Source organism: Jaculus jaculus, chromosome X, assembly GCF_020740685.1.
Source record: "Jaculus jaculus isolate mJacJac1 chromosome X, mJacJac1.mat.Y.cur, whole genome shotgun sequence".
In the NCBI taxonomy this organism is placed as follows: Eukaryota; Metazoa; Chordata; class Mammalia; order Rodentia; family Dipodidae; genus Jaculus; species Jaculus jaculus.
This window is the reverse complement of record NC_059125.1, coordinates 69635872-69654247: the sequence shown is the minus strand read 5'-3', so window position 1 is coordinate 69654247 and position 18376 is coordinate 69635872. Positions and strand designations below refer to the sequence as shown.

The 18376-nt window shown below is 37.1% G+C and overlaps 1 protein-coding gene across 1 annotated transcript in view; it reads left to right on the top strand.

Annotated features, from left to right (window-relative positions):
• Positions 1-18376, top strand: part of LOC101600466 (fibronectin type III domain containing protein 3C1-like) — a 67721-nt gene that overhangs the window by 12461 nt on the left and 36884 nt on the right. The window contains exons 3-5 of the mRNA XM_004666959.2: positions 5386-5502; positions 6228-6347; positions 6691-6766. Coding sequence (XP_004667016.2) covers positions 5422-5502; positions 6228-6347; positions 6691-6766 — 277 coding nt within the window. The 5' untranslated portion in view covers positions 5386-5421. The remainder of the gene's footprint in view (positions 1-5385; positions 5503-6227; positions 6348-6690; positions 6767-18376) is intronic.

The following is an 18376-nucleotide window of genomic DNA, read 5'->3' as shown; positions in this document are numbered from 1 at the left end:
TCAAATGATTGCCAGTTAGAGTATGACATTTTCAATTAAAATGTTTCTCATTTATTCAGCATGTCTTCAGTGCCTGCTAAGTACTCAGCAATGTAGTATACAAAAAAAAAAAAAAAAAACTTGTCTAATAAAGGGCAAAGCAAGAATTTGACCTCAGGTCTTTAGGCAATCAGACACTGCTTATAAAACACTGCAATTTTACCTTCTCTGAGATAAAACTAAAATAATAAAATATTAAGATTACACATTTTCTTTCAACAAGATTCAGTTTGTCTTACTAATGTTTGACCTATTTAATATTTAGTTCAAAGAAATACAAAATATGTTTTATATCAAGTAATAAGTTAAATTAAAACTGCAATTCTTTGGTGACAGTCTATTCCAAAAGTGCATTTTGAAATAATTTATTTCCAATATTAACAACCATTATTTGCAACTTTGTGAATGAACCTTTGGAATGGGAGACTATTAAAAGGAACTTCACTGGAAAAAATGTTACTTTTCAGGAAACACAAAACCTGTGGACCAAGACTGTATACATTCTGAATTGAAATACCCAAATTTTCAAGTTGTGTGGAAAATTGAGCCTAAAATTTAATCCTGGGAAAAAGGAGTGCTCTTTAAGTCAGGCTAAATACTTAAGATATATTTAAGATGTATTTTTCTACTTTTGAAAAGGATGAAATGAGTGTCTGTGGGGTAATTTTGAGTATTTACATTCAGTCATTAGTTGAATTAACTAAACCATAACAATTCACAAAGCAGGACTTCCTTGTTCCCTTTTGATATATTTGATGTTAGTGTTAAGTGTGTCTAGTCATGCTATCTTCAACATTATGCAGAGAGACACAAAATCCTTTACTGCCACATGCAGTAGGACACCAACACTTTTTAACTATAACACTGCATTTACGAAATTACAGAAATACATGACTCTAGAATTAACTTGAAATAAAAAGTATAAAAACTACTAAGAAGCCTGGAAGTATCTATTTTAACATATTCCTGGCCAAATTATAAGGCTTTTTCTGCTTCTAAGGAAGCTTATTATTTTTCTGTGTTCTATAATTCCTTGTTTCAGTGAGAGTTAAGGATTTTTGTTCAAATGCAAGGAATTTATCAAAATGAGTTTAGAGGAATTTGTGTTTGTAGAAATGCTACTCAACACTTTACACTTTTTCTGACATGGCATTTTCTTTCATTTGAGCTATTTCATGATAAAGCATTATATTTGTAGGCCAATTACAGTACAAAGTACTGGGAGAATAATGGTAAATTCGTGAGGGAAGCAGAACAGCAAAATGGAAGCATCTGTGGGGTTTTCTTTCTAGGACACTTTAAGAGCCTGAAAAGCAAAATTACTAAAGCTGCATTGAAAAAGGTACTTCACCTTATAGAGTAGCTAATTGACCCACCTAATGAGGTGGAAAATAGATTATGTTGAGGGAGAGGTATTTAATGAAGCAACCCTAGAAATTCTTCACACTGAAAAAAAAATCCTTGGCAACCAAGCCTTTGTCAAATTGCCCTTCATTGTCTAGTTATTTATCTTACTTTTCTATAATGGAAGAAAGCTGTATGTAAAGCAGCTGTTAAATTAAGATTCTAGGTTAGAAACGTATATATTTCCTTTATTCCACCTTTTCATATAATAATGCTGATATAAGTATCAAAGTTAAGTTATAAGGCTTCCATGTACGATTAGCAGTATTTTATTGAATATATTAAAAAGAATAAATATATCCACATAAAAAATTTGTGAAACCATGTTACAGTTAAATTTTTGTGGTGGATGTATAACTAATTAGTCAAAATATGTTGAAAAAATAAAGAATTCAACATGTATTCGGTGGTTAATTTGGAGGTGTCATAGTCTTTTTTAGTTATTTTTTTAAAAAATATTTTATTTATTTATTTATTTACTTACTTACTTACTTACTTACGAAAGAAAAAGAGAGTATGGCTGTGCCAGGGCTTCCTGCCACTGTAAACTCCAGATGCATGCACTGCTTTGTGCTTCTGGCTTTACATGGGTACTGGGGAATTGAACCCAGGCCATTAGACTTTTAAGCAAACACCAATAACTCCACTAAGCCATCTCTCCAGTCCCAGCATTTAATTGTTTAAATGATCAAATTAATAGCCAAAGCATGAGGACAAAACACAAGTTTTATATTTTCTAAAAGGAAATTTGGTTTCTTATATAAGAGAGATAATTAAATCTATAAAGTTTAATAAATTAAAAATCAAAAATTGAAACTTTGGGCTGGGGAGATTGATGGCTCAAGTGGTTAAAGGCACTTGCTTGTAAGCCTGCTGGCCTAGACTTAATTCAATTCCCCCGTACTCAACTAAAGCCAGATGCCCAAATGATGTATACATCTGAAGTTTAAAGTGGTAAAAGGCTCTGGTGCACCCATAGACATTCTCAGCCTCCCTCTCTCTCTCTCCCTCCCTCTCTCTCTCTCCCTCCCTCTCTCTCTCTCTCTCTCTCTCTCTCTCTCTCTCTCTCTCTCTCTCCCTCCCTCCCTCCCTCCCTCCCTCCCTCCCTCCCTCTCTTCTCTCAAATAAATTAAGATATTTTAGAAACTGGAACTTAATCCTAAATAATGTGATGGGCTAAGGGAATTTTTCTTTAATGTTTAAGATAACATGACACTAATTTTAGTTTTAGAACAGTAAACTACCTCTAAACTTTTTATTGAAGCCAGATGCAGCAGTGCACACCTGTAGTCCTAGCTACTCTTCTGGGGGCAGAAGCAGGAAGAACACTTGAGCCCAAGATTTTCCAGTTTTAGTGTGCTATGCCCCTCCCTAAGTTTGTTATCAGTATGGTGACCTCACAGAAGTGGTGCGGGAGCCGCCAGGTTGCCTAAGGACAAGTGAACTCACTTAGGTGGTTACTTTGAGTGGGTCAAAACTTCCCCGCTGATTAATTTGTACTGAAGATTAAGTTTGGCCCTCAGGCTGTTTATTGTGAATCCATTGATTTATAGTCATCACCCAAGACCGAATAAACTCTAGACCTAAGTTGCTACATAGCTACAGAAAAGAGCAAAGTAGTAAATGCCATACATTTAATATACAGTGTGGACGAGTGGTTGGAAGTTCTGATGAAAATAAACACACTAAGGATTGAGAAAGAGAAAGAGGAGGAGCCACAGTGAGAAAATGAGGGAGAGAAGGGCTCCCGTTTTATTTTATTTATTTATGTTTCTTTTTTTCAGTTTTCAAGGTAGGGTCTTACTGTAACCCAGGCTGACCTGGAATTCACTATGCAGTCTCAGGGTGGCCTCGGATCACTGGATCTTACCTCTGCCTTCCAAGTGCTAGGATTAAAGATTTGCGCCACCACGCCAGCGACGGCTCCATTTAAAAAAAAATATTTTTGAGCTGGAAAGATGGCTTAGCAGTTAGGCGCTTGCCTGTGAAGCCCTAAGGACCCTGGTTTGAGGCTCGGTTCCCCAGAACCCACTTAAGCCAGATGCACAAGGTGGCCCATATATCTGGAGTTCGTTTGCAGTGGCTGGAGACCCTGGCGTGCCCATTCTCTATCTATCGCCTCTTTCTCTCTGTCTGCTGCTCTCAAATAAATAAATAAAAATAATCCAAAAAAGCCGGGCATGGTGGCGTACGCCTTTAATCCCATACCCGGGAGGCAGAGGTAGGAGGATCACCATGATGAGTTCGAGGCCACCCTGAGACTACATAGTGAATTCCAGGTCAGCCTGGGCTAGAGTGAAAACCTACCTCGAAAAAACAAAACAAAAGAAAAGAAAAATAAACCAAAATATAAATATATTTTTTTCATTTACTTGAGAGAGACTCTGTCATCTGTCTGTCTGTCTGCCTGTCTATCTATCTATCTATCTACGGGCTCCATCTTTAAATGTCATTGTAGGCTATGTTTTAAATCTTGACCAACCTAGCCTTTTGAATGAACTACAAAGCAATGATTTTTGCTCTAAATGAAGCAAATACATTGGTAACAAAAGAGATTTAAAGTAGGCAGGGTGTGGTGGCACAGGCTTTTAGTCCCAGATGGGGAGGCAGAGGTAGGATTGCCTTGGGCTAAAAGCCACCCTGAGACTACATAGTGAATTCCAGGTCAGCCTGGGCTAGAGGGAGACCCTATCTCAAAAATCCAAAAAGAGAGAGAGAGATTTAAAGTAATGCTGCTTGTCACTATTAAGTAGGTTAATTAAGTTGGTTAACTATTCCCTATATCACTAATCAAAAAAACAGACATTTTCCTGCTAGATACACTCAATATTTATTTGACGTTAAAATAGTTTTCTTTTCAAATAATAATCTTTAATTTATTAAACTCGGTATTCAAAAATAAAGTCTCTTAATACCCCTTTAAAAGCATGATCAGGAAATGATATCATTGAATTATGACACATCAGTGTTACCAAGGAGCCTGGGAAGCTTAACAGTGCCCTTCATGTAAGGACCTGCCTCCATAAAGAGAGGTCCTCTCTACATCATCCTGTCGCTCAACTGTCATATTTTCTTTCTGACTTTCACCTGTGTTCATACTGTTATTTGGTGCCACCTACATATGAACTATTTCAACCAGGTATTTTAACTTTAAATGTTTGGGTTTAAATATTAAACTATTGCTGAGCTTCATAGCTCACACCTTTAATCCCAGTACTCTGGAGGCTGAAGTAGGACAATCATCATGAGTTGAAGGCCAGCCTGGGCTAGTTTGAGGTCCCAGACAGCCTGGGCTAAAGTAAAACCCTGTCTCAAAAAAAAAAAAAAAAGATTTAGATGCTATTTAAGCTGTTTTGTTTCTTATATAAGAGAGTTCCTATCATTTTTAAACGATCTAGTCAACACAGTTAGCTAAACAATATAGAATCTTTTTGTAATTACTCTTATAGATTAAATTGATAATCTATTGTTTGAACTGGATCTAAGTAGATCAAAGAGCCTTGTTTAACTAAGCCATTAGCCATGCTGTGAGATGGGTTGTTTTTATTTGTCTTTGAATGAATGAGGAGAAAAAAAAGAAAGCAGGGGCTGGAGAGATGGTTTAGCGGTTAAGGTGTTTGCCTGCAAAGCCAAAGGATCCTAGTTCAATTCTCCAGGACCCAAGTAAGCCAGATGCACAAGGGGGCGCATGTGTCTGGAGTTCTTCTGCAGTGGCTGTCTCTCTCTCTCTCATAAAGAAATAAAATATATTTTTAAAAAGCAGAAATTCTTGACACCACACTTCAGCCTTTCATTTATGAATAACAATGATTTTTAATGTTATTAAATAATTTCACTTAAAATATATCTAGAGAGAAAAATTGTGATAGATTTTCTCAGAAGTATTTTTTTATTTAAAACCATAACTGACTTCATTTGATTAATTTGTAAGTTTTTTTTTAGAAATATCACTTAATGTGAAAGCCAATCCTTTCAGACATGACAGAACATCAGCTTGCCTCTACCCTTCCTGAAATACCTCTAACAGTTCCAGTTAACAATGGTGATCCTGTGAATCATGTAAGAATAGTTTTGCTTCTTTTAATTTTCATTGTAAGTGGTCAAAATGTTCTTAAATCTAATATTGGTTTGTATTTAGAAAGCTTTCCACTTGCATGATTGGTCACTTATCTGTAAGTTTTTATCTGTTTATCAGCATAGATTTATCTTTTTGTAGGCCTTTTTCAAATCACTTAAGACATTCATCACTTATTGTGTATATAATTTCTTGAGTTGATTTATCAGCTTTTTTTGATCCTCCCTTCAATAGCTCAAAAGGCCTAGTCCTATGTCTTAAAGTCTACCTATACTTTCACATGATGTATATTTAAAATTTTTGGTGCTAGTGAAGACTAAAGTTCTTTCAAACCCATTAGTTATCTGTTCAACTATCTAATAATGGGAAAATTGGGTTGGAATAGCAACAGCTTCTATGTATAAGATTTATTTCTAGAAAGAAAGAGTATGCTTCAAATTTAGGATTTGTTTCTGTGAGCTATTCAGTGGAAAGCCTATATTAATATGTAATGTAAAAAGATCACTAACTTTTTTTCTCTTGAACTTAAAATAAGGACAAAGAGTATACTTTAGCTTATGAATACAAAAGTGAACTATATGAATGTATGAAAATATCAAAATGAAGGGCATTACTTTTGTGATTAATAAATGCTAATAAAATGTTTTTAATTTCCAAAAATGACAGATATAAACATTTCACTATAATTAAAATTATATTATTTTAATAGATGGAGAATTATCTTCTGGACACTACTGCTGCTCCGCAGTATTGTACAAATTATTCACAAATTACGGCTCCTCCCAAGATATATGGCACATGGCCTTGTCCCCAGTACTGGACACAACAAGTATGTCTTAATTTTACCTTCAGAGTATAGTTTTGTTTTATGCTTTTTGTTTGTAAGGGTTTTATTTTTGGGAAGGATGCAAAGGAGAACTTGGTCTTTCCACCTCAATGCACCTATTTTCTATGACCTTATTATGTTAAGTTTTGCTTGGGTGGGGGAATGGCCTATTCTTACTAACGGGTATTGAATTTCTCCTAAGTGCCCATTGATCCAATTGTACTCTTCTCCTTGAGCATTTTGAAATCCCCATAATTAGTGGGTCTGAATATTACTCAAAGGGATAATAATGATTTGGGCCTAGATTAACAAAAAAGTCCATAATTAAAGAATTGTTTATTTCTAGATGGTATTTGTTCAAGTTAATCCTGGAGAGATACTTACCATAAAGGCTGATGATGGAACTATTCAGAATATTCAAGGTTAGTTAAAGTATAATTAAATGTGTGTCATTGAAAAACCAAATAGAGTGAATTCCAAGTATCAGTGTGAAATTATTTTACTAACAATCCAATAATATCCTTTTCTATTTTTCTAGATTAAGCATAGGAGCTTAGCATCAACAGAACAATCATGGTTAATCTTGCTTATTTTTTCTAGAAATCTTCAAAAGTAAGAAACTTCTAAAAAAAGAAAGGAAGTTAATTGAAGAATTTCTTTAAAGCAATTCAGACATTGGATATGTTGATAACTACTTATTAGTTTTACTTTAATATGGTAATATAAGCAACTACCTTACAATGTGACCCATGCTAAAACTTTTAACAGTAATATTCTTTAAAAGTATATCACAAGTGAATACACAGGACTGTATTTCATGTATATTGAGATGTTTGGCACACTTGTCAAGATGGAGAATATCAAATTGCAATAAAAATTCTCCTGTTTTACATATAATTCTAATATTTTCACAAAAATATAAGGCAACCAAAAGGTAAGCTGAAATTTTAGTTTATATGGATAGCTCTAATAAAGTTTTACCTGTAATACTTTACATATAAAACAGTGTTTTTGCAAAATTAAATATCTTAATGTATAAGTAGTATGTATTCTTATCAAAGCTAAATTCAAGTTCATTGTGCCAGTTCTAAAATGTGTTTATAAAGATTGTTACAACTGATAAACAGAATGAGGCATAAAATATTCAAATATTATCCGATCAGTCTCCTCTTCACAGTCTTTTCCCCTCTTAAAAAATCAAAACCTTTACATATATTTTGAACTTTTTTTTTCTGTTTGGTTTTTTTGAGGTAGGATCTCACTGTAGCCCTGGCTGACCTGGAACTCACTCTGTAGTCTCAGGCTGGCCTTGAACTCGCAGCAATCCTCCTATCTCTGACTCTCCAAGTGCTGGTATTAAAGGTATGCATGGCAAATCTGGCTTCATTTTTTACTTTTTTGTTTTTGTTTTTTGAGGTAGGGTCCCACTCTAGCCCAGACTGATCTGGAATTCACTATGTAGTCTCAGGTTGGCCTGGAACTCACTGCAAAACTCCTACTTCTGTCTCTCAAATGCTGGGATTAAAGGCGTGCACCACAATGCCTGGCTCATTTTTTTTTTTTTAATTTGGCCAGGCCTGGTGGCACACGCCTTTATTATTATTTTTATTTATTTGAGAGTGACAGAGAGAGAGAGAGAAAGAGGCAGAGAGAAAGAGAGAGAATGGGCACACCAGGGCTTCCAGCCGCTGCAAATGAACTCCAGACGCGTGTGCCCCCTTGTGCATCTGGCTAACGTGTGTTCTGGGGAGTCGAGCCTCGAACCAGGGTCCTTAGGCTTCACAGGCAAGCGCTTAACCGCTAAGCCAACTCTCCAGCCCTGCCTGGCTCATTTTTAACTTTTGTGTGTGTGTGTGTGTTTTTGTTTTTTGGTTGTTTTTTTTTTTTGGTTTTTTGAGGTAGGGTGTCACTGCAGCTCAGGCTGACCTGGAATTTACTATGTAGTCTCAGGATGGCCTCGAACTCACAGAGATCCTCCTACCTCTGCCTCCCAAGTGCTGGAATTAAAGGCATGTGCCACCATGCCTGTCTCATTTTAACTTTTGAAAACTCTTGTTGAAAGGTAACATTGCATGTAAACCATCAATTTATATTTTCTATGATAATACAACCATATATGTATGGTATGAATATGTGACAGTTATGTACAGTGAGTATTTGACTATTCATAATTTTATTCTATAGATGAGGCCTTTAGACAATTCATTCATATATTCAACAAATATATCCTTAGTGTTTAGCATATGGTAGGACTTAGGTACAATAATATCCAGGAGAGAGAGGACACAGCTAAGATGACATATATTAAAAAGGCTATTACAATACACATATATACATATACATATACATTATTTATGTATTTACGTTTCATTGTATATAAAAACAAAAATTATTATCTTAATTAAAATCATTAATAATAAAGCTAGGACTATAAAGTAATGAGCCTTATTTTTAATTATTTCAAATTGAGGTGACACTTTTTATTTTCATGACAACTATTACAGATCCTAAGTGATTTTGACCTATTGTGCCAGGAATGACAGTGACAAGCCAATGACCCAGTCATAAAAGTATTTACTAGGTTAGAACTGACACAGAAAATATTGGTTAAAGAAAATATGCTACAGGCGGGCTGGAGAGATGGCTTAGCGGTAAAGCGCTTGCCTGTGAAGCCTAAGGACCCCGGTTCGAGGCTCGGTTCCCCAGGTCCTACGTTAGCCAGATGCACAAGGGGGCGCACATGTCTGGAGTTCATTTGCAGAGGCTGGAAGCCCTGGCGTGCCCATTCTCTCTCTCTCCCTCTATCTGTCTTTCTCTCTGTGTCTGTCACTCTCAAATAAGTAAATAAAAAGAAATTTTTTAAAAAAGAAAATATGCTACAGGAACAGAGACACAGTGAAAAACTTCTCATGAGTTTCTCTGAAAAGGAATGGTGTTTATCTAGAATTATCTCAAACGCCAGCTATGTGGGCTGTATATCTGAATATACAGGAATCTCAGAACTAACTTGTTAAGTAGTAGGTTGTACACCACCACTTGTCTTTCTTGGGATTGGCCATTTGGGGTAATATGTCATGGATTATTAGTAGTTAAGCTCTAAATGTTTGTATGAGACATCACAAGTCAGTAGGGTCAGATTTCAAGTAGTCAGGATATGATTGTTATTAAAGTGTGGAAACTTCTTTTATTTTTGGCCCTGTTATCTCTAAAATTTTCCCTTAACAAATCACCAAGGTCAAATCATTGCCAAGAGATAAAGATCATCTTCCAGAGCTTCAGAGCTCAGAAGAGGTGTTGGAGGGTCCTAATTGGCTTTGCTAATCTGTCATAGGGCTGTAAGATCATAAAGTATATGAGGTTTCATAAGAATTTGGGAGGGAACCTCACAAGAGGTTCAAGCTGTGACATCAACTTGGAGGGTGAAAGGTCCTCAGTGGTGATAGGAGACAGGCACCAATTTCAATGGTAATGACTGATAGGCCTGGGATAATAACATCTGGAGTTTAATGGCCTATAATGTGGAAGATACCAATCATACCAGACAGTTAAGTAAACAACGACCAAAAAGAAGGAGAAGTATGATACTAAGTGGACTCAGAAGAGATAGTAACCAGGAAAGCCTGGCTCATGTGCCCTCTCACAGATGCCATTCCTTGGAAGCTTTCTCTCTTAAGCAGAGACCTGTTTCCTTGGTCATTTAGGTACATTTTATAATACCTCTGATTGATTGGAATAGATGCAGCATTCTTCTCCCAAGGCTAGTTAGGTACCACTTGGGTCACTACAAACATGTTGAGGGCAGACAGGGTTTTTTGTTTTGTTTTTTAATTTTTTTTAATTTTTATTAACATTTTCCATGATTATTAAAAAAATCCCATGGTAATTCCCTCCCTCCCTCCCCCAGAAATTCCTTCTCCATCATATTACCTCCCCATCTCAATCATTGTACTTACATATATACAATATCAACCTATTAAGTACCCTCCTCCCTTCCTTTCTCTTCCCTTTATGTCTCCTTTTTAACTTACTGGCCTCTGCTACCAAGTATTTTCTTCTCACGCAGAAGCCCAATCATCTATAGCTAGGATCCACATATGAGAGAGAACATGTGGCGCTTGGCTTTCTGGGCCTGGGTTACCTCACTTAGCATAATACTTTCCAGGTCCATCCATTTTTCTACAACTTTCATAACTTCATTTTTCTTTACCGCTGAGTAGAACTCCATTGTATAAATGTGCCACATCTTCATTATCCACTCATCATTTGAGGGACATCTAGGCTGGTTCCATTTCCCAGCTATTATAAATTGAGCAGCAATAAACATGGTTGAGCACATACTTCTAAGAAAATGAGATGATTCCTTTGGATATATGCCTAGGAGTGCTATAGCTGGGTCATATGGTAGATCAATCTTTAGCTGTTTTAGGAACCTCCACACTGTTTTCCACAATGGCTGGACCAGATTGCATTCCTACCAACAGTGTAGAAGGGTTCCTCTTTTTCCACATCCCTGCCAACATTTATGATCATTTGTTTTCATGATGGTGGCCAATCTGAAAGGAGTAAGAGGGAATCTCAATGTAGTTTTAATCTGCATTTCCCTGATGACTAGTGACGTAGTACATTTTTTAGAGGTTTATATACCATTCATATTTCTTCCTTTGAGAATACTCTTTATAGCTCCATAGCCCATTTTTTTTGATTGGCTTGTTTGATTCCTTCCTTATTATTTAACTTTTTGAGTTCTTTGTATATCCTAGATATTAGTCCTCTATCAGATATACAGCTGGAGAAGATATTTTTCCCATTCTGTAGGTTGCCTCTTTGCTTTTTTCACTGTGTCCTTTGCAGAGCAAAATCTTTGTAATTTCATGAGGTCCCAGTGATTAATCTGTGGTTTTATTGCCTGTGAAATTGGGTTGCATTCAGAAAGTCTTTGCCAAGACCAATATGTTGAAGGGTTTCCCCTACTTTTTCCTCTAGCAGTTTCAGAGTTTCAGGTCTGATGTTAAGGTCTTGAATCAATTTGGACTTAATTGTTGTGCATGGTGAGAGAGAAGAATCTATTTTTATCCTTCTGCAGATATATATCCAGTTTTCCCAACACTATTTGCTGAAGAGGCTGTCTTTTCTCCAATGAGTATTTTTGACATTTTTATCAAATATCAGGTGGCTATAGCTACTTGGGCTTACATCTGGGTCCTCTATTCTGTTCCAGTGATCTACATATCTGTTTCTGTGCCAGTACCATGCTGTTTTTGTTATTATGGCTCTATAGTATAGGTTAAAATCAGGTATGGTGATACCACCAGCCTTATTTTTGTTGCTCAGTATTATTTTAGATATTTGAGGTTTTTTGTGATTCCAAATGAATTTTTGGATTGTTTTTTCTATTTCCATGAAGAATGCCTTTGGAATTTTGATAGGGATTGCATTAAATGTATAGATTGCTTTAGGTAAGATTGCCATTTTCACAATATTGATTCTTCCAATCCAGGAACAAGGGATGTTTCTCCACTTTCTAGTGTCTTCTGCAATTTCTCGCTTGAGTGTTTTAAGGTTCTCATTGTAGAAATTCTTTACTTCCTTTGTTAGGTTTATTCCAAGGTACTTTTTTTTTTGATGCAATTGTGAATGGGAGCAATTCTCTGATTTCACCCTCTGTGTGTTTGTTGTTAGCATATATGAAGGCTACTGATTTCTGTGTATTTATTTTGTTCCTGCTATATGGCTGTGGGTTTTGATCAGCTCTAACAGTTTGCTAGTAGAGTCTTTAGGGTCCTTTATGTATAGAATCATGTCATCTGCAAATAATGATAACTTGATCCTTTCCTTCCAATTTTTATCCCTTTTATTTGTGTCTCTTGCCTTATGGCTATGGCTAAGACTTCCAAAACTATATTAAATAAAAGAGGGGACAGTGGATACCCTTGTCTTGTTCCTGATTTTAGTAGAAAAGCTTCCAGTTTTTCCCCATTTAGTAATATGTTGGCTGTAGGCTTGTCATAAACAGCTTTTATTATATTGCGATATGTTCCTTCTATTCCCAGTCTCTGTAGGACTTTTATCATGAAGGGATGTTGGATTTTGTCAAATGCTTTCTCTATGTCTAATGAGCTGATCATGTGATTTTTGTCCTTCAACCCGTTTATATAATGTATTTCATTTATAGGTTGGCATATATTGAACCATCCCTGCATCTCTGGGATAAAGCCTACTTGGTCAGGGTGAATGATCTTTTTGATATACTCTTGTATTCTGTTTGCCAGTATTTTGTGGAGAATTTTTGCATCTATGTTCATGAGGGAGATTGGTCTGTAATTTTCTTTTTTTGTTCTATCTTTGCCTGGTTTTGGTATCAGGGTGATGCTGGCCTCCTAGGAGTTTGGTAGAATTCCTTCTTTTTCTATTTCCTGGAAAAGCTTAAGAAGCAATGGTGTTAGCTCTTTCTTAAAGGTCCAGACAGGTTTTTTAAATATATTTTACTTCATTTATTTATGAGAGAGAGAGAGAGAATGGGCTCCCCATTGTCTCTATCCACTGCAAAAGAGCTCCAGATGCGTGTGCCACCATGTGCATCTGGCTTATGTGGGTTCTGGAGAATCAAACCTGAGTCCTTAGACTTTGTAGGCAAGCACCAAAACCACTAAACCGTCTCTCCAGCCCAAGGGTAGACAGTTTTAAATTACTACTGAGGAAACAAAATCAACCTGGAACTAAAAGCCTTCTAGAGCCACTAAGAGTCCAATGTCTAATTTAATCAAGTTATAATATGTATAAGAAGTCAACCTAATTTCACTTATTCTAGTACCTATGCTTGCTGTAAGGCCTGTCCCATTAGTCGTATCTGTTGAACAGCTTTCTTAGGTCAAAAAAATCCCAAAAAGGAATACAGAAAGAGAATGGTTGTGAAGGTCAGTTTGGATATTAGAAGTAATGAAAGCAATGGTGCACATACCAGACCAATAACCAAAAGACAGTGGTAGGTATTAGTTCCACATAGGCAAAAGTACCTTGAGATGTTAAGGTAGAGACATAGTTAGGGATTTTTAAAGAGGAAGTTAAGGCAAGAAAGAAATAATGAGAATTCATAAGCATCCCAAGGAGAAGTTGAAAGAGGGATTTGATGTAGGGTTGTTGAGAATTTTTTACTTTCCCAATACAGGTAGAACTTTTGGAGGTTTTATTAAGACCCACTGTTGTTTATTGGAGAGAGAAGGAATTTAATTTTTTTTCTGAGGCAAGCCCAACCAACTGGTGTTTTTTAGGCAAGAGACAGCGAGTGAGCAAGCAAGAGTGAGAGAGAGTATTGGTGCACCAGGGTCTCCAGCCACTGCAGTTGAACTACAGATGCATGTACCACCTTGTGCACATGTATGACCTTGGTACACTTGTGTCACCTTGTATATCTGGCTTACATGGGAACTGGAGAGTTGAACATGGGACCTTAGGCTTTGCAGGCCTTAATGGCTAAGGCATTTCTTTAGCATTCTAAAGGGTGTTTTTTTTTTTTTTTTGAGGTAGGTTCTCACTGTAGCTCAGGCTGACCTGAAATTCACTATGTAGTTTCAAGATGGCCTTGAACATACAACAATCCTCCTACCCCTGCCTCCCTACTGCTGGGATTAAAGGCATGCACCACCATACCCGGCTTTTAAAGGGTTTTGTTTTTTTTTTTAAAAAAAAAAAAAGAAGACATACAAGCTTGCCAAGGACAAGGTCAGAAAAATTAGGTAGTCTGGCTGGACTGAACTGAGTTTTTATTTGGAGTTTGTCAGAAGTGTTGAGAACACATGCCCATGAGACCTGTATGTTGTTGGAATTAGGGGTTGTTGAGGGAGAAAGATGTTCTTTTTGTTCTAACAGGAAGGTGAAGTTGCATAATAAGGGAGATACCACTATGTCCATATGACCAGTGGTCTTAATGGGGGTTTGGCTTAAGAGGATGATTGATATCTGACAATATTTCACCCTCAGTTGGACAGTGAGGAAATAAAATTTGTGTTTATATTTGGCCATGAAAGTATTGGAAGGGATAGTAAGTCCAGCAAGATAGAGGTTTCAAGATAGCTTAGGGGATAAGAAGCTTGCCTGCAATGCCTTAGGACCCAGATTCGATTCCCCAGGACCTATGTAAGCCAGATGCACAAGGTGGCACATGTGTCTGGAGTCTGTTTGCAGTGGCTAGAGGCCCTGCTGTACCCATTCTCTCTATATATAGATAATAGATGATAGATAGATAGATAGATAGATAGATAGATAGATAGATAGATAGATAGACGGATCGACAGACAGACAGACATATAGATAGATCTGCCTTTTTCTATCTCTAATAAATAAATAAAATAAAATATTTTTAAAAAATTAAAAAGATAGAGGTTTCATTAGAAATGTTTATGGAGAGGCTGGAAAGATTGCTTAGTGATTAAGGCACTTGCCTGTGAAGCCTTAGGGCCCAGGCTCAGTTCAACAGTACCCACATAAGCCAGATGCACAAGGTGGCACATGGGTCTAGAGTGTGTTTGCAGTGGCTAGAGGCCCTGTTGCATCTACTCTCTCCTCCCTTTCTCTCTAATGAATAAATAAAATATTAGAAAAATATATATAGAGGAAGACTGTTACTTGGGTCCATTTTTTAGTTAGAATATTAGGGCAGGCAGGAACACAGTCCTCTAAAGTAACTACTGTTTCAGGAGATTCCAATGAGCTTTTCTCGGAAGGAAATAAGTAAAGGTATTTGTAAGGGCTGGGAATAGGAGTAAGAGGAAAACAAAAGCATTAATGGTTGAAAAGTGAGACCATAGGGTGATTTCAGGAACACAGGTAAGACATATGATATTAATGCTCATCAAGATGAGAAGGACTTATTGTCTATAATTATTGAAGTTGTCAATAAAAAGTTTAAAAATAAAATAAAAAGTAAAGCCATATCAATGATGAGAAAGACTACTCAGCCCAGTATAGGAACTGAGCAATATTAGGTAAGGGGTAAAAATGGAGGTCATGACTGAAGGTAAGTGATAAACATGGCTCAGGAATAGCATATATATATAAAAAAAAATCTCCCTGAAGGAAAAACTCTAGAATGAAGGTCCTAAGCTGGTTTGGGACTTGCAAAGAATTTAGGTAATAAGAGAAGAGAACAGTGTGTTCCACCTGGATCTTGCTGAAAGAGAAGACAGAGATCTCCAAAAGGTTCATAGCAAGAGGCCCATTTGAGGGCTGGAGAGGTGGCTTTGCAGTTAAGCGCTTGCCTGTGAAGCCTAAGGACCCCGGTTCGAGGCTTGGTTCCCCAGGTCCCACATTAGCCAGATGCACAAGGGGGCGCACGCGTCTGGAGTTCGTTTGCAGAGGCTGGAAGTCCTTGCGCGCCCATTCTCTCTCTCTCCCTCTATTTGTCTTTCTCTCTGTGTCTGTCGCTCTCAAATAAATAAATAAATAAATAAATTTTAAAAAAAGAGGCCCATTTGAGCTTCTAGGAGTAGAACAGTATTGCTCTGTTGTTTGGTTCTTATGTTATTTTTCTCTTTCCCACTATGTTTCCTGAGGCTTGGAGGGGGTGCTAGAGATGTCCCATTTATGGATGAGGACACATCAGTCACATATTCTCAACACTTTGACCAGTTCTGAGTCTGCATTAACAGCTGCCCACTGCAAAAAGTTTGTCTGACTAAGGCCAAGAGTAGCACTAATCTGTAGGCAAAAGCATAAAATATAAATAAGGTAGCCGGGCGTGGTGGCACACGCCTTTAATCCCAGCACTCAGGAGGCAGAGGTAGGAGGATTGCCATGAGTTCAAGGCCACCCTGAAATGACAGAGTTAATTCCAGGTCAGCCTGGACCAGAGTGAGACCCTACATCAAAAAACCAATATATATATATGGCAGCCAAACTTTTTTTCACTCATTCTTTTTGTGGTCCTACCTAGCTGCCCCATTCCTCTCCCAGGCAGGGATCTCATGTCTAAACCTTAGATGCATTGAAAGCTGTTTTTGTTACTCTAGATGCTCTTGTGGCCTTCCTAATACTGAGTTCCCTGTCCGGTAGTGGCAGTGATCTGGAGCTTCAAAAATCTCTACAATCTCTACTACAGATACCCACACCACCCAACAAGTTCCCCCTGAAGTCTGGATACTTCCATGTCTGGATGTTACTAATAGCTACTCCTTTCATAATTTCCCATAAGGACCATAACATCTTTTACTTATGTCCACAGTATTTTTTAAAACCTGAAATGTAGAAAAGTATACAGCCTGTAGTGGTTTAAAATGTCCCCATAGCCTTAAGTGTATATAACTAAGCCTCCTACTTAGTCCTAAACTAGTAAGTCTTTGGGATGTGGAGCCTTGATGGAGGAAGTGTATTACTGGGAATGGGCCTTGAAGTTTATTAGTCCAGCTTATTGGATGTGCAGAGTTAGCTCACTCTTGCTGCTCTTTCTCCATTCTGCTACTGTATGAAGATGTGAGCCATTTGCCATGCTTTCTCCGCCATGATGAAACTTCCCCTTGAAACTATAAGCCTGAAATAAACCCTTTCCCCCATAAGCTGTTTTTGTTCTGGTAATTTGTCCCTGCAACACAAAGGTAACTGCTATAGAAAAACTGGTACCAGGATTGGGGTCATTGCTGTAACGATATTTCACCTTTTGGAACTGATTTGTAGGATTGTCTGGATTGGGACTCTATTGCCTTCTTTGGTCTTTTCTCCACTCCAGTGCTTGTGGTGGTAAGCCAATCAGCCCATGGGTAACTGAAGGTCTGTGGCTGGGCCTGCTTTCCAGTGAGACCCAAAGGCCATCAAAATTTAGTGCTAAGAATGTCAGTGATAGATAAATACATGAGAATAAAAGTTTTTATGAAATCACAAAAGACACAGAAGAGATTTATTAAAGAAAATATGCTTAAGAGATAAAGACAAAGCAGGTTAATTCTCAGAGAAATAATTGCCTCCTGTGGTGGTTGGAATGTGAATGCATGTCCTCCATAGCCTGAGGAATTTTTGATTAAGATTAAGCTTCTACTTAGTTTTCAGAGCCTTGCTGGGAAGAGGTATGTCAATGAGGGCAGATCTTGAGTTCCAACCATACTAGGTGTGCTGAGAGCCAGCTTGACCACTGGCTGTTCTGTCTCTGCTATGGATGTATGATAAAGTGAGCCTGCTTCTTCTACCATGACGAAACTTACCCTGGAATCTGGAATCCTGAAATAGACCCTTTTTCCCACAAACTGTTTGTGAGTGGGTATTTGTCCCAACAACAAGAAAGTAACTGCAACACCTCCTAAAATGGAATGGAAGTTAAGGGAAGTTACTTGGTCTTTTTCAATATGCCATTTATGGTGCATTGGTAGTATACTGGTGATCATAGCTGCCTTTCAATGTGCCATTTGTGTGGGTTCTATATCTGGATAGATAAGCTAGCATCTCCCTGGCATCTCAATATCATAAGTAGTAAAATTTACAGCACCAGTTGTCTTTTTTGAGACTGGCCATTTGGATAAGGTTTCTTGGGTCAATAGGAGGTAGGCTTTAATTGTTTGTGTAAGACATCACAAGTCACTGGGGTCAGGCTCCAAGTAGTCAGAGTATTATTAATAAAGTATGGGAATTTCTGCTTCTATTTTTGGCCTTTTTGCTTATACAGTTGTCTCAAGAATTTCTAAAAATATTATCTAGCAAAAGATTTTAAATGGTTGTTACATAAATTTATCTTGAACTCATTTATTTTCTCATTTAAAAAACAAATTGCTTTTCATAGACTTTAAAGTCACATTTATTCTTAGAACTATGTACTTATAGTAATTTCAGATAAACCACAGAAAGATGACATACCAACGTCCTATTCTGTACTATACTTTTAGTTGCTATGCAAGTGTATGTTTACAATAATAAGAACACTTAGTATAAAACTAGAGTATTCCATGAGTAGCACTAGCTCCTTATTTATGATATACCACTTCCTGGAAATTATCTTACCTTAGTAATATTGATTAAAAATTCATATATGTTTATTAGGTATCATCATTACAAGA